This window comes from Vanellus vanellus, assembly GCF_965231255.1.
Source record: "Vanellus vanellus genome assembly, chromosome: 4".
NCBI classification, from domain to species: domain Eukaryota; kingdom Metazoa; phylum Chordata; class Aves; order Charadriiformes; family Charadriidae; genus Vanellus; species Vanellus vanellus.
In genome coordinates, this window is record NC_138909.1 from 73,500,036 (window position 1) to 73,514,143 (window position 14,108).

Below are 14,108 nucleotides of genomic sequence, written 5' to 3' on the forward strand. Positions count from 1 at the left end.
TTGAGCTTATAGCTTGCAAATAAACTTAAAAATTTCTGAATGTTTTACAACATTCCCTTTTAAAAAAATATAAATGTTCTAGTCCACGTAATTTTAACCTTTCACCTTTGTCTTTGAGGCGTAAATGTTTTAAACATAGTACTTCCATCTTTGTGCAAACTAAACTTAATGTTTCACCCATGTTTGTGCAAAAACATTGTCTTTTTTCCCTTGGAGATGAATAGCTTTCCATCAGGAAAAGGCCACTTCCTGAGCACGTGGGATAGGGGCACCACTAATTTTCACAAAAATCCAGCCTGAAATTTTGTAGCAAAACATGAAATTGGAATTAGACTTGTAGCTCTGAATGTTCAGAGCAATCCTGTTACTTATTCAGTGTCCATCATGTCTCAGACACCAAAAACATTAACGGATAAACCGGCTAATGCTCTGTTTTTGAGGAATCAGCGCAGAGAGAAGCAGATTTCAAAGCAGGGCTTGGGAACAAATTGTCCTGTTATATTTCAATGAAGAACCATAAGAGAACTGGTACTTGTACGCTCAGCCATGTAGGACCAATTTTTGTTTGAAGCTACTCTTCCACATGTCATTTTTTACATGGTTGCAGACAGAAAGGAATTGGGGCGGCTCGGCTGAGGCGAAGGCAGTGATGAAAGGAAAGTAAAGCCTTTCTTAGTAAACACACGTAGAGCTTTCTTGGAGGTACGACTGATAATGAGTAAACCAGTTAAAAGGCAGTGTTTATCAGTGACTGCATTTCAATGCATTCTCTTCTAAACAATTGTCCTTCTCTGTCATTTTGCAGTGACCTCAGAGGTCAGGAGAAGAAAAACATAACAGTTCATCTCCTCCTCTTTTTATTCTTTTTTTTTTCTTTTCTGTATATTTTCTGGAAAATAAATATTTACAGCAGATTATCACGACATCAAAGCCAGGACACGTGTCTTGCAGGCTAAAGACGTGGCTGCGTCTGTTCGGAAAATGTACTTCACCTGAAGGCTAACCTGCTTGCACGGCCAGAAAACTTCCCCTGCTCAAGCATCAGGACAGCAGATTTGGTTTAAGTACTAGACGGTTTGTTAGAAAGGAGCAAGAAAAGAGTTCCAATTAAAAGCAAGTGCTATTTAATTAATGGCAAAGCTCCCACTGACTTCAAAGAAATCGAATCTGGCCCGTTTATGCGTTACAGCCCGGCTTAACAACCTCGGCTGCACAAGAAAGGCTTTCTGACATCTTCTCTTTTCTGAATCCAGGCAGCAGCCAGAAGAGATTGGGCTGTGCCTGCCCGAGCTCCGTACCCGGGAAAACAGCTGGGTGAGAGCCTGGGCAGGACCAGTCTCCCGGCACACCATCCAGCCGGCATCACTGCTGCCGGAGAAGGACGTGGTCACTACAGACCATCCTCTTCTTTCTCCAGCGCCTTGTGGGCTGCGTGGCTGATTGCCATTGGCATTGGCCTGAAAGAGAGCTGCCTCCTCCCCCTTTCCAGATGGAGACGGGCTGTCACGGGGGCCACGGCTTGGCCAAAAGAGGTTCCTGAGCCGTCATGAGAGCAAGACGGCTGCTGGACGCTGGGGTTTATTCTTGGTGCTGAACACAGCCAAGGCTTGAGAGCAGATTTCAGCCCACGTTTACATACAAGCTCCGCAGCCAGAGCCGCTTCCCTCAAAGAGAGCGTTCCTGACCTGCTAATATCACCTCCTACAGTAAGCTCAGGAGACAAAACCACCTTCAAATTAACCGGAATTCAGGTCAGTTAGCGACGTCTCCATCAATCACACATAGTAACGCAATCCCACTGTTGGCAGCGGGGAGCAGACTCATCAAACCGCGCACACGTAGGAAACTCCCTCGGCAGTGAAGTCCGGCCAACAAGCTTTGCCCCCTTTGCAGCGGGAGCGTGCGCGGCGGTGGGACACAGCGCAGGCCCCAGGCTCGCGAGCGTCACTCCTGCACTAGTGCCTATTTAAAAACAAGCAACATTTTAAGCCCGCCAAAGCCTAGAGTTTGAAGATCTTGAATTGCAAACGGCGTTCAGTTAAACCTTCAGCGAAAAAGCATGAGAAGTTCAAACTGACACGCTCATACCCTGTAAAAGGGCAAATAACACCCTGGTAATGACTGTATCGGACCAAAAGCCCACAGTGCCTGAAGATCATCGCGTCCACCGGCTGTATTGGTCTCCTGATCTATCTCCAGAGCATTTTCTCTGATGTAAGCCCTCCACTGCACACGGACAAAGCTAAAGGGAGCTAGGAACAGCTCAGAATTTTCCTTTTTTGGCTGCGATCTTTCTTGGAAAGTGCCCAAATGGTGGCACCGGACAGAAGCCCACAGCAGCACACCCACTCATGCCCTTATATAGCGCCCATCTCTTGTAGCAAACTGGAAATCCCCCTAAAAGCCATCACCGATCCAACAAAAGATGATTCATTAGTTTTTTATAAAGACTGTTGCAAGGACAACACTGGCCCTTCGATCTCACAGATCCCTAAAATAATGTTGGATTTACCAAGAATTCCCGTCTAACACCTCTCGGTACAGGAAGTGAGAATAAGGATCGAGGGCAGTTTATGGAAGACAAATCATGTTCATGAACAATGCCACGTGGTATCAATTAATCAGATCAACGTGGTAGAGCTAGCAGGTGCTCGGAGCTTCACTGGAAACCATACAGTAGCAACACAAGCTAATTGCTGTCCTACACATATGTCCCTAAGGAAATCATTACTTCATTAGGAACTAATGCCTTGCAGATGCATGATTAGTTGGGCACTATTTGCTACTGGGTAGTAGTTACCAAGCATTGACTCTGCTCTCTGGTTTAACTCCTGATGATCCAGTCCCACCTAGGGAGGGCTGTGGGTATGACTTCGCGGAAAAGGAAAACTAAAAATACATAAACAGACACTAGTATATTTTTTTACATATAAAACCACTGAATAATGTAGTTTAAAAAAGAAAAACTGCAAAAACATGGGTATCTTCACGCGTCTGTAAAATGCAGAGCTAGGCTTGTCTCCCGGCTGACAGCTGTGCACCCGATCTGACAGCTGGTTCAGTCCAAAGGTCCCTTTAAGGACACATCTGGCTGCCCATCAGGCAGGGTGGATTTAACCCAGCCTTGCCTGCCCGCCTGCCTGCTGCACCCCTGGCACGGGTGCCCAGGGACCAGCGCACGAGGGTTTGCATAAGTGGTGACACTCGGAGCGATTAACATAAATTAGCCAGGCACGTGACTTTAAATTTAGCGAAATAAACAAATCCAGCTCCTGCAGGGACATACCTTGTTCTGCCTATAGTGCAAAGAATAACCTGGAATAAAGTCAGAAACTGCATTTCCAAAGCTCTTGCTGCATTGGTTTCTGCTTTAAAACCTCACGTATTTGACCACGAGAGCCTCTCTGCCGATTGCAAGTCTAAAAGCACTAAGCAGACGATGTAACGGGGCGCAGAGGAGGGGCTGGAGGGCTGGTTTGGTAACCACAGCCGTATCTGGGCGAGATGGTGGCTCCGTGCCACCTGGCCCGGGGTCAAGTCCGGCTGTTCCGCGCATTGCTGGCCCTCACAGCCCCCATCCCGTGCGAGGGCCAGGTGCTGACAGACCAGAACCCACACATTTTGGGGGTCCAAAGCTCCACAGAAAGACAGCATGCTCGCAGCAGCTGTGGAGACCGCAGCCGCCCTCTGCCACCGGGTCAGAGCACGGGTATCTTAAGTAATGAGCAACAGACTAATAATTACCGTAATTTTCAAGCAGCTTATGGGAATCTCTCAGGCCGGCGTATGAAAGCTTTTTGCCTGAAGACTTTGCTCCAGATGGAGAAACTTCAGATAAGCCTTTTATTTTCATCGGAGCGCATCGCCCTGCGCTGGCTCACACCGCCACCTCGGTGCCTGTGGCCGGGATGCTGCGTGCATGTCAGCCCCACCACTGCCCTTCGCCTTCTCCTGCCCTCCCCACCCCAGACGGAGTCAGGCCAGAAGCAGTGTGTCAATGATGAGCGCGGCTTTTCCGTTTCCATTGCAAAATAAGATGTGCTGCTTCTGACGACAGAAACCAGAGGTAACACCCCGCGACACTAAATCGCTGGCCGCGCTCCCAGTCCCCTGTCCCATGGATGGCAGAGAAACCACGCGAGCGCTCGTGCCCTCACCTTGCCGGGGTTGCTTCTCTCGGTGGGACAGGGCTGGGGACCGCCGTAACTCCAGCCTGTCTCCTGCAAGATGTCGGGGGTCTGCTGCCTGGTCTGTCGCGACACGACGAAGTGAACCTGCTTCTCGCTGGCCTGCGGGAGGAGGTACGGTGTGAGTCCCACCGCCACAGAGCAATAAACCCCTCCGGCCCCAGAGGATTCACGAAACGCGGGTCCCGTTTAAGTGTGGTTTGGGTTTCCCACTGCCGCGGTTGCAATGACTTAAAGCAGTAACATCAGTTCAGGTCAATAAAGCCAATAAACAAATTCACTGCCCACTACTTAACACTTCTCTTGAAAATTTGGTGTTAGCCCTGAAAAACCTTCCCTATCTGCCCCAAATTTGGTTGGAAACAGTGATCCACCACAGTGAGCGCTGATCAGCTCTCACACACACCTGCGTACACCTCTGCAGAGCAGAGATGCGTCTGCCACGGGAGAGAGACAGACAACCAGAGCTGCTGCTGCTGGATGGGAACTCTGAAAAAGATTTAATTAACCCTGTGACGAGGGATGTGCTCGAGCCTTGGCTGGTGAAAGTGAGGAATAAACGATGTAACTGTGTCCACCTGCAAAGGTAAGGCAGCTTCAAGAAAGGGATGTGAAACCATTTTGAGAAGTAAAATCCTCCTGCCCAGAGAAAGAGGGAGGGCACGGGCAAGCACCCGGACTAATGGAGTTTAGGACAGGAAACTAGCCCAAACTCTCACTCCAGGAACGGGAACCGCAAAACCAACCAACCCAAAATAAGCTCAAAGTGCTTCTGGGTCTTTTTGCACAATGCTGTCATAATACTTATGTGCCTGAGAGATGCTGCAAAGTTTCTACTGAGTTATGTTTGCTCGTTATTTTTTAAGGTGTTCTGTGTGTGCCTGATATTAGTGCTATTAATTCTGTGTACAGATGCTTTTTTTTCTGACTTATTGAATCAGCACTGTTTCCCTAGAAGCAAACGGCTTCGTTCTTCCCGCAGTGAAGCTCCCGTGGATCTGTTCAAGACAACAGAGGTGCAAAGCCAGAGCTGAGAGGGAGTGGGGCTTAGCTGGGTAAATCACAGGTGTCTGCCATAAGGGCAAACCAACATACTGAACCGAAGTGTAGAAATAGCCTCAATGCTATGGAAGCAGACTCAGAAGGTAAAAAAAAAATAATCCTCTAGTCTCCTTCTCTCCGGGCTAAAAACCCTGGTGGTGTGGCAGGCAGGAGGGGCTCTTAAGGGCCGGTCCCCAGAGGGACTCCTGCCTCCTTGCTTGCTGATTATTGCCGAGGAACTGCTTGGTACCTGACGTGGAGACCCCCACAAGCACGTCTGGAGGTCTGATCCCCCCTGGGGTTGCAGTAGCGAAGCTTGTTGGTACCGCAGCCCCGGTGGCATCAGACCTCCGGGCTCGCTTGCTGGCACGCTGACGTGTCCTGCTCGCTGGGGAGAAGCTCCAAGGAAAGCTGGCGTTGAACAAGCAGCTGGAAACCAAACCTAGATCCAGTTGCGCTATTGAAATCATATCTCCCGCAGACAATTAACAGAAGCCAGAGGAGGCCCCTGGGATTTTTATTTTTATAGTTTGGTTTGTCTTTTCTGGAGCTGGATTCAACAGTAGTAGCTGAGAGTTAAAAAATGCTTTTGAAAAAATGTCACTCTAGTTAAAAAATAGAAGCCTACCTCTCCTAAACCTCCAGCTTCAAGCCTGAAATCTGCATGTTCAGGCTGTGCTATTTCCAAGGAAGGTGATATCTCAGTAAAAAATGTGCATTTCTTTCTTACTTTCCCCATATCTTGAGGGATGGTAGTTTCTTCACCAACAACTCAAATCTCCACAGCTTCATAATATACCATTTGGTGTACACACACACATATTTCAAAAGAACTTTCTAGATATTTTTTACCAGGTCTGTTTTTACGGAATATTAATTCCTAGACTCTGGACTCAACTGGTACCCAAAAGAAGAACGCAGTATCTTGGGAGAAGGGAAACCACCCTGATCCCTAGTTTGTACTATGATTGAGATGGAACTGAACAATACAAGACTAAACCTCCTAAGGGCACACGGCCCTGCAAAAATCCAGTTTTCTCTTAAAACAAACAACTTCAACTTACGCAACTTCTGTTTAAAACTCATCTGCTGCCACATGGTTAGTCTCAAAGTTGGTTATTTAAAGGAAGGTTGTAAATGTGATTAATTCTTGTAGAAGGACTAGCAAAAGTTCAACAAGAATCTCTATTGCAATGTCACATTTGTCTGCAGGTCAGGCAAGTTGAGTAATTTCTCAGAAGTCCAGAGTGTTTTAAGAAGTTATCCAAACAACAGGACCAGCTTTTGAATTTACGTACTTCCATATAAAAACCCATTAACATTTCTACTGATCAGAATATTAATTGCTGCTTCATCCTGATCCCTCCTTCTCTCTTACCGCTTGTTCTCCCCACAATTCCTTCTCTGATTTTTATGCTGAGGCAAGAATTAAAGAAATGAGGTTAGCTTTGAGACAGAACGCGAGTAATAGCTGAAACAATCTACTAGAATTAAGGTTTGTCTTACAGCCAAAGCAAATCAATCAGAGAGGCAGAGGCATGGTGGCAACTTCTGAGCATCTAGCCGGCAACTGCATCTTAACAAAAGGCGGCAGTGCTGCCCTCGGCAGAAGCTGCCCCATCTCTCGCGGGGGTGACGGAGCGTGGACGGGCTCCGCATCATGACCTGCTTTCTGCCGGTGGCAGCTGTTGTGATGGAGAGGGGGTTGTGCGCCCATCGCAGCTGCTCCGAACTGCGGCGGGGGAAAGAGGGAGAGAGGAGGGGGAACATCTGGGGGCAGTAAAGTCTGGCTCAAGCCGTGCAGCTCGGCTTGACGTGCTCACACGAGCGCCCACTGATCTGTTACCTTGTTCCTTTTCTTGTCGCTCCCATGGAAAACAGATGTGGAATGTCACGTTATTTAGATTAAAAGTGCCACATCTGACACAAGGCCATGACTAAGGATGACGCGACAAATGGGAAGCAGCAAACTCCCAAGTGTTACGACGTGTGCACGTTCCCAATTAGCACTTACGCGTTTTCTTCGTTTCAGTTCTTGTGACTGAGCTTATAAACAGCCAGACACCTAATCTACTGATTAACAACTGCTTCACATATGCTAATGTATAATTGCTAAAGGCCTGAAGAGTCAGATTCGTCTCGATTATGCATTATTTAGAAGTCAAAACTAATCAGATTCCACAGAAATCTGATGTTCTCCCAGCTGTGCTTGGCCTAACAAGCCACCTCCACCTTTCAGTAAATGTTAGTTCTGTTTGTAAAGAAACCGATGGCGTATTTGAAGCTTCCACCGCCACTAATTTGAAGGCCTCAATGTACTGTGAGTGACACGCTGAGGTCTCAACAGGCAGGATGCTGTTGAGAAATCAGAGGACAGAGTAAAACATCCCTTCGTGTAAGAAGCAAATGCAAACCACTTGTGGCTTCAGCATAATGGTTTTTCTCTGGCATAACGTGGAGACAGGAAAGGCAAATGATAATTGATGAAAAAACATGACAAAAAAGACACAGGTTCTGGGAATTTTGCATTAGACAAATGTGATTCATAGAGCTCACATCAATGCAATGTAATCCTGGCTGTTTGGAAACCTGAGTCTCCCCTTTGATGGGCATGTTGTTTAAATTCCCGGGGACTGGTGTGCATTTCAAGCATTATTATAAATAACATCCACTCTTTGGAACCCAATAAGAGCTTTAGTTGCGTTTTTAAACACTCGTGTGTGAATGGTCTCATTAGTCATTTTTTCCATTTCATCTCCAGGCTGCATGTGTTTTTTGCTTATGAAGCACTGTTGCCTTGTTTTGTAGCCATACAGAACTGTTCCAAGAATACCAATTTTTTAGAAAGGTTTTCATTCCAGACTTGTTCCCCTCGGAGAATTTAAACCTCCCCCCGCCTCGCCGCTTTCTGCTCCCAGTTAGTGAGCTCCACAAAGTAATCCAGAAAGATGCTGGACCAGAATTTCAACAACTGGCGTTATGCAAGGGGACGGCGTTTTCTTTACCTACGCTATAAACTTCTCGATAAAAGTTGGCTACGGCCAACTGTGTACCTATGCTAAAGGAGGAATCCTTTCCACCAAATGCATGGATCTGAATGCTTCTTTTTTTTCTGAATGCTCCGTCTCGTGTTGCCTTGACTATACCTGTCGGAAAGGGGAAGCAGCCAGCCTGATTTGACAGCTTGTTATTGAGGCACATGAAACTCTTCAATGTGAACACTCTGCATGCCTCCAGATGAAATGTAAAATTGCACACGTATAACGACTGCTATAAACATGAGATAAAAGCAACAAAATGTTTTTGGCTTTGCTTTTTATGTTAAAGTTTTCTAAAAACATAGGCTGTAAAGAAAGAAAACAGATGAAAATTGTATTGAAGGGGAAATTAGGCAGAAGTTGACTGATTTTGTAGCTGAGAAAGTCACAGTTTTTTTCTCTGACAGTTTTGTGGTGAGACTGCTTAGTGCATTGCAGAGGCACCACTTAAGTCCTCCGTATGAGTCTAAATAGAGATTTATAAAAACTACAGCTACAGATCCATTTATATATTTTTTTTCCAAAACATCTGGATTTCCATATGCTGGATTTAGCTAAGAAAAATCTACAAGGTATGGTGGACCTTCAGTTGTAAAACACACCCATGGGAAATCACCGAGTCTGGGAGGATGATGTTCACCCTGAAGCACACCGTCCATTGCCTTAGGCTGCTCTGGTTTGCTCCAGGGCTGCACCAGGCAGCACTGTGGCTCCTTCTGAACTGGAGGAGTCGGGACCCAGCTGGACCTAGTGGTCGCGGGGTGCAGGCTGGCCTGCCTTTTGGCAGATGGCATCACTCTTTGGTGATGCACAGAGTATATGGATGTTTACACTGATCTGTAGGTTACAAAGCCTGATGGCATCACCGCGAAAGTCCATACCCATATTCACCCTTGTACCCACAGTGAAACCAAGGAGCTTTTAGAGGTGTAAATTCCCATCCGAGCTTGACACGTCTCCTTCCCTCCCCCAAATACACACACCTTAAGTTTGGCCCCTGCTTTGCAACGGACGGTGCAAATACACTGCTTGGTTTTTGCAAAGTTCACAAACTGGGGTCAAAGCGGTGGTGACAAACCTGTATCAGCTGGGCTGCGCTCTCTGGGCTGCCGTACCGATGGTCGTGCCCATTGATGGCCAACACCCGGTCGTTCTCCTGAAGCTGTCCATCACGGGCAGCCACGCCGCCTTCCAGCAAGTTGAAAATAAATACCCCCGGTTCATCGGCCCTGCGGACCAGCTTTATTCCCAGCTGCTCGTCCGGGCTGCTTTTGTTTAGCACGACATGGAAACTGTCGTCCCTACTGCAGTGAGCATCAAGGGAAAGTCCGCTGTTTCGGCATCGGTACCTCTGCTCTCGGAGCACCGTCAGTCGGAGCACGTGGCAGGGTTGCTTCAGGATTGACAGGGCGTAGTTGTGAGGCACATTTTTGATGTCCATGCCATTTACCTGGAAGAGAGGAGCGTAAATCAGCAGCAGAAAGACCTTCTAATCTGAATTGGCACTGGAGAAGGCAGATCTATTTACACAGATGTCTTCATACGAACTGACGTGCGCTATTTCAAACTGTGTCACGCAGGAGGCCAAGTTTGCGGTGCAGAACAGTCTTCCCCCCAAGGAAAGGACGCGCTGTACAGACACTTTCTGACTTTTTTTTTTTCCTTTTCTCCCTGATAGTCTCCAGACATACATGTTATTTTTCAGCTTTATTATTGCTCTTTCCCAAGCTCTAATATCCTTTCATATATCTTAGTTTTATTCCACTAGCTTCTGATTTCAAATTGCCTCGCCAGCCTTTCCTTTCACTCCCACTGCTTTCCTGCTGTTTCTCTTCTTCACTATCTCCCAGCTGTTCTAGGTACAGTAGTAAAAAATATTCCCCACTAATGAATCCCTAATTAAAATGAAGAGAAGACCCTCAAGCAGAAGCTTAAATGCCCAGGATATTTACTAGCAATTACGCTGATATACCACACCAGAGAATCAGGCTTTTTACGTCTCTCAGCGTTTTCCAAGTAAGATTTAGCTCAAGTGGCAATAAAACTGCATAACTGCCATTTCTTTAATTTGGCTGGGGAAAACAAAGAGAAAAAAAAAAAAAAGAGCTTCCAGTCAATCCTGTCATGTCTGTGTGTGTAAGAGTGACTAGGCATTGCACTTTATCACTGCTAAATGAAAACCAGTTGCAAGGTCGTAATTCCTCGCTGGCTGGAAAACCCGAATCAGACAAGTTATTTCCATGTAGTTGTTTCCATTGCACAGGTTGAACCATTTAAATATTAAGAAACGTCTCCAAACCGCAACAGAAATATGCCCCAGCACAGACAAAAGCCTTCGACTGGCACTTGTTTTTGTAGGCCGCCTGTGTGGGCACGGCGGGGCTGTCCCCGCTGCGGTCCGACGGGGGGACTGACTGCACCCCGAGAGACACAGCTCAACTAGCTTTAAGTTGCCAGCGTGGGTACCACGAACGGTATGAGCTGTGCTAGCATGGGGCTGAGATTACTGGGAATCCTTGGTAAACCCCCAGGCCCTCGGCCACGGCTGGGGAGAGCTGAGGCAGGCCCGTCCGTCCGCGCTGCAACCACGGCTCCCCGCTGCAGTTTGGATGTGTCCTGCAGGAACAGTTCTGGCTCAGTGGTGCCATTAACTGTCGCTCTGTGCTGGCACCAGGACAAAAAGCCTCCCCAAAACGCACGACTGGGTGACACTGACCCAGCTGCCGCCTACTCACTAAGTCTACCAGCCAGGTAAGCCAGAGCAGGCATAAACCACCACAGATGGGCACCCAGAGCCCCACCTGGAAGGTGACCCTAAGATATGCATGACAGACCTTGCGGTCCACCCCACTTCCAGCTCCTGTAGCCCTATCCCAGCTAATGCCACACTGGTTAGACTGGGTACCAGCACCACTCTACTCATGGCAGCATGGCCCACAGTGAACAAAGCAGCCTGCTCACGTTTACCCATGATTTGGAAAACCCGTGTTGAGCTCTTTGCCATCTCTGGCCATGCTGTCACTGATATTTGAGGTAGCGGAGTTAAGCTGCTTCAGGTATACCTGGGGGAGCTGCAGCTGTACCTCTGGTGAATATATCTCGTGCACTCCAACTGCACACCACCAGCGCAAGGAAAGGAACTAGTGTTTTCTGTCAGCATTAATATAATTTAGCATCCTTGCAGAGCTCCAAGTGGCTGGGGCAGCTGAGAACACAGTTCCCATTCAAAAGCTATTGCTGAAGCCACTGCTCACAAGATACATGAACTTTAACAATCTGGCCTAATTCTTGTTCATCTGTTATACATTTCTATAGAAATGGGAGCAGAAGTAGCAGCCAACAGCTAATGCCTGAGTGCTGCTCAAGTTTGTTCTTAGAGATTTCACCTGTGGCTGCTGGTGGAGCAAAGCTCCCAAAATAAAGCGGGCAGCGTTTCACGCTCTGCGCTGCTGAACACATCACAGAGAGGAGCTAGATGCTGGGATAACTTAGCCCTGATCAGGCCCCTATCACCTATTCTGGTGTAAGTGGGATGTAAGACAACAGAAACCTCACTCACTAAGATTTAAGCCCACAGTTTGGTAGAAACAAACCGGGCAAAAAGCCCAGCCACTGCTTTCCGAGAAAAACTTCTGCACTGCCGGGTCAGAAATGCCAACAGTCTATTGCGCTACATTGCACTGCGGATCTACCACGTTTGGGTAGAAATTAGAGAGGCCTGGTAGTGAATAGGAAAAATAAACAAATCTGTGAGCCTCAAAAACTGTTGGAATGAATGAAATCATCACAGCACGCGGAGGAACCGAACAACTTTCTGCGTGCATTATTCTACCCCCACAAAAAAGCAACATTGCAAACCTCGTCTCATGATCGACTTACACCGTCTTATTCTTTGTTAGGATACTTTTATTTTGTACCTTCACAGTACCGTACCTTTAGTATCATGTCTCCAGGCAGCAATCTTCCATCTCTGGCAATTACCCCATCTCGATAAATATGCTGTATAATGATGTGAACCAAAGGAGTCTCACTGCCTCCCACGATCCTAATGGCCAGGTTTTCATGGGGATCCGTACGGTTGATCTTAATGCAGGTGATTTCCCCATCTGGAATCAGGTGGTACAACCTGGGATAACCTGGAAAAGCACATTGCGAGGTATTTATTTGACATCACGGCTTCATTTTTTTAAAACGTGCACTGCACAACTTCAAGTACCTGCCAGTTATCCAAATTAAGTTTTATGCTTGGGTGTGATTTATGCTAAGCAGGGAGGAAAGGCTATGTATGCTTGCTCAGCGGACTTCAAGGGATTATTTTTTTTGGTGAATACATTCAAGCTTCCTTTTTTTCCCCCACAAAACACAGCTCTAAACTTTTGATGTAATGCAGGCAGATGACACACACTTAAAAACCATTACATCTTAAGGGAACAAAGTACATTTTCAGTCACCAGAGACCCCTCTGAACCCGTCCATGATTCCTTTTTGGCCCTAGAGCAGATGGGCATGGACACCTCGACAAACATCCATCCCTGCCGAGGTGGGCTGCAACACCTGCTCTCACTGGCAGCATCCCAGGCTGCCCTGTTCTCCTCTGGTTTTGGTGCCATAGCTGAGGGATGGCTGCTTGGCTTGTGACATCCAAGGAAGCTGGTTTTTTACCTTCAGCCAACAGAAAGGTAAGATTTCTTGGGCAAGTCAAAGCGCACAGTAGTTTCCCTGCCAGACCCCTGTCCTTTCATCGCTGCTTGAGCTCTAGGAAGCAGGAATGACTGGCTCGTACTGCGACGTGTCTGTATTAAAACCACAGTATGCTCAAGGTGTCTGGAGGGAGAGATTTCTGCTGGCCCTGGCAATCTGGGAGTGGGGAAGAGGGACCTGGTGGGCAAGGGTCCTTTTTGTATTTTATTACACCGGAAAAGAGTATCCTCTTCCAAACCCTACTTTTCAACTGGCATGTTTGTTTTCACAGCATGTCACTAATACTTTGTTTCCTCCTAGGTAAATTTGAAATTTCAATCCACATTCAACAGTGAGCAAAGTTGAAGTAAAAGGACCAGTGAGTCTTCTAGCGCAGCCTTCAATTATTTTAATCTCCCACAGGTGAGAGAAAGCCTTTGAATTTTTTATGTGGGGGTCCAATCCAGCGCTTATATGAAAAACCTGTTAAGTCGAAAAATTAAGTGCTAATATTTTTTCAATCACCTGTTTTAGAAATGAAAGTACAGTGACTGTTACTGAATAGTGGTGAAGTGTTAAATGAAAATGAACAGAGCGGTATCTGAGATGATAGAATAAATATTTTCTACTACAGAATTAGCAGGCAACAAACCAGCAAGGCACCAAAACCTTTTGGGAGAGAGCAAGGGGAAAGAAAGAACAGGAAAAAAATATTAAGAAACACCATGTTGCATCCCTTACCACTTCTTTGATCATACGCTCTTCGAGGCGAGAAGCTGTCTTCCTCCAGGGCTGTAAAAAGCACCTACCGGTAGCACAGACTTGGACTTTGTGGTTTTACACAGAGTTGACAGGCAATAAAAGTCTATCTAGATAACTATACAGCCTTCATCAACCTAACACCCAAGTATTCATTTAGTTGATACTCTCCTAGTAGCAGTTTCTGCGCTAATACAGGTTTACTTCAGTTTTGCACACAACTTTTATGTCTCAGGAATGGAAGGTGGTTTATTTGCCCCGTACTCTATTTTCCGAACATTATTTGCCCAGCTTGTAACTTGTTCGCTTCTCTCTCGCCTGAAGGGTGCATTCACTCCATCTAAATCCAGGCCTCTGAGCCAAATGCCTGATTTGGTGATCTACTTGCTCTGGCTTCCACTGT

At 46.8% G+C, this 14,108-nt stretch overlaps 1 protein-coding gene across 2 annotated transcripts in view; it reads right to left on the bottom strand.

The window, feature by feature from the left end:
- The window catches only part of LNX1 (ligand of numb-protein X 1), a gene marked incomplete at its 5' end in the record, with an annotated part of 68,965 nt that overhangs the window by 12,515 nt on the left and 42,342 nt on the right, over positions 1-14,108 (bottom strand). For both annotated transcript variants that reach the window (XM_082482595.1, XM_082482596.1), the window contains 3 exons: positions 4,158-4,289; positions 9,345-9,716; positions 12,200-12,402. In XM_082482595.1, coding sequence (XP_082338721.1) covers positions 4,158-4,289; positions 9,345-9,716; positions 12,200-12,402 — 707 coding nt within the window. The remainder of the gene's footprint in view (positions 1-4,157; positions 4,290-9,344; positions 9,717-12,199; positions 12,403-14,108) is intronic.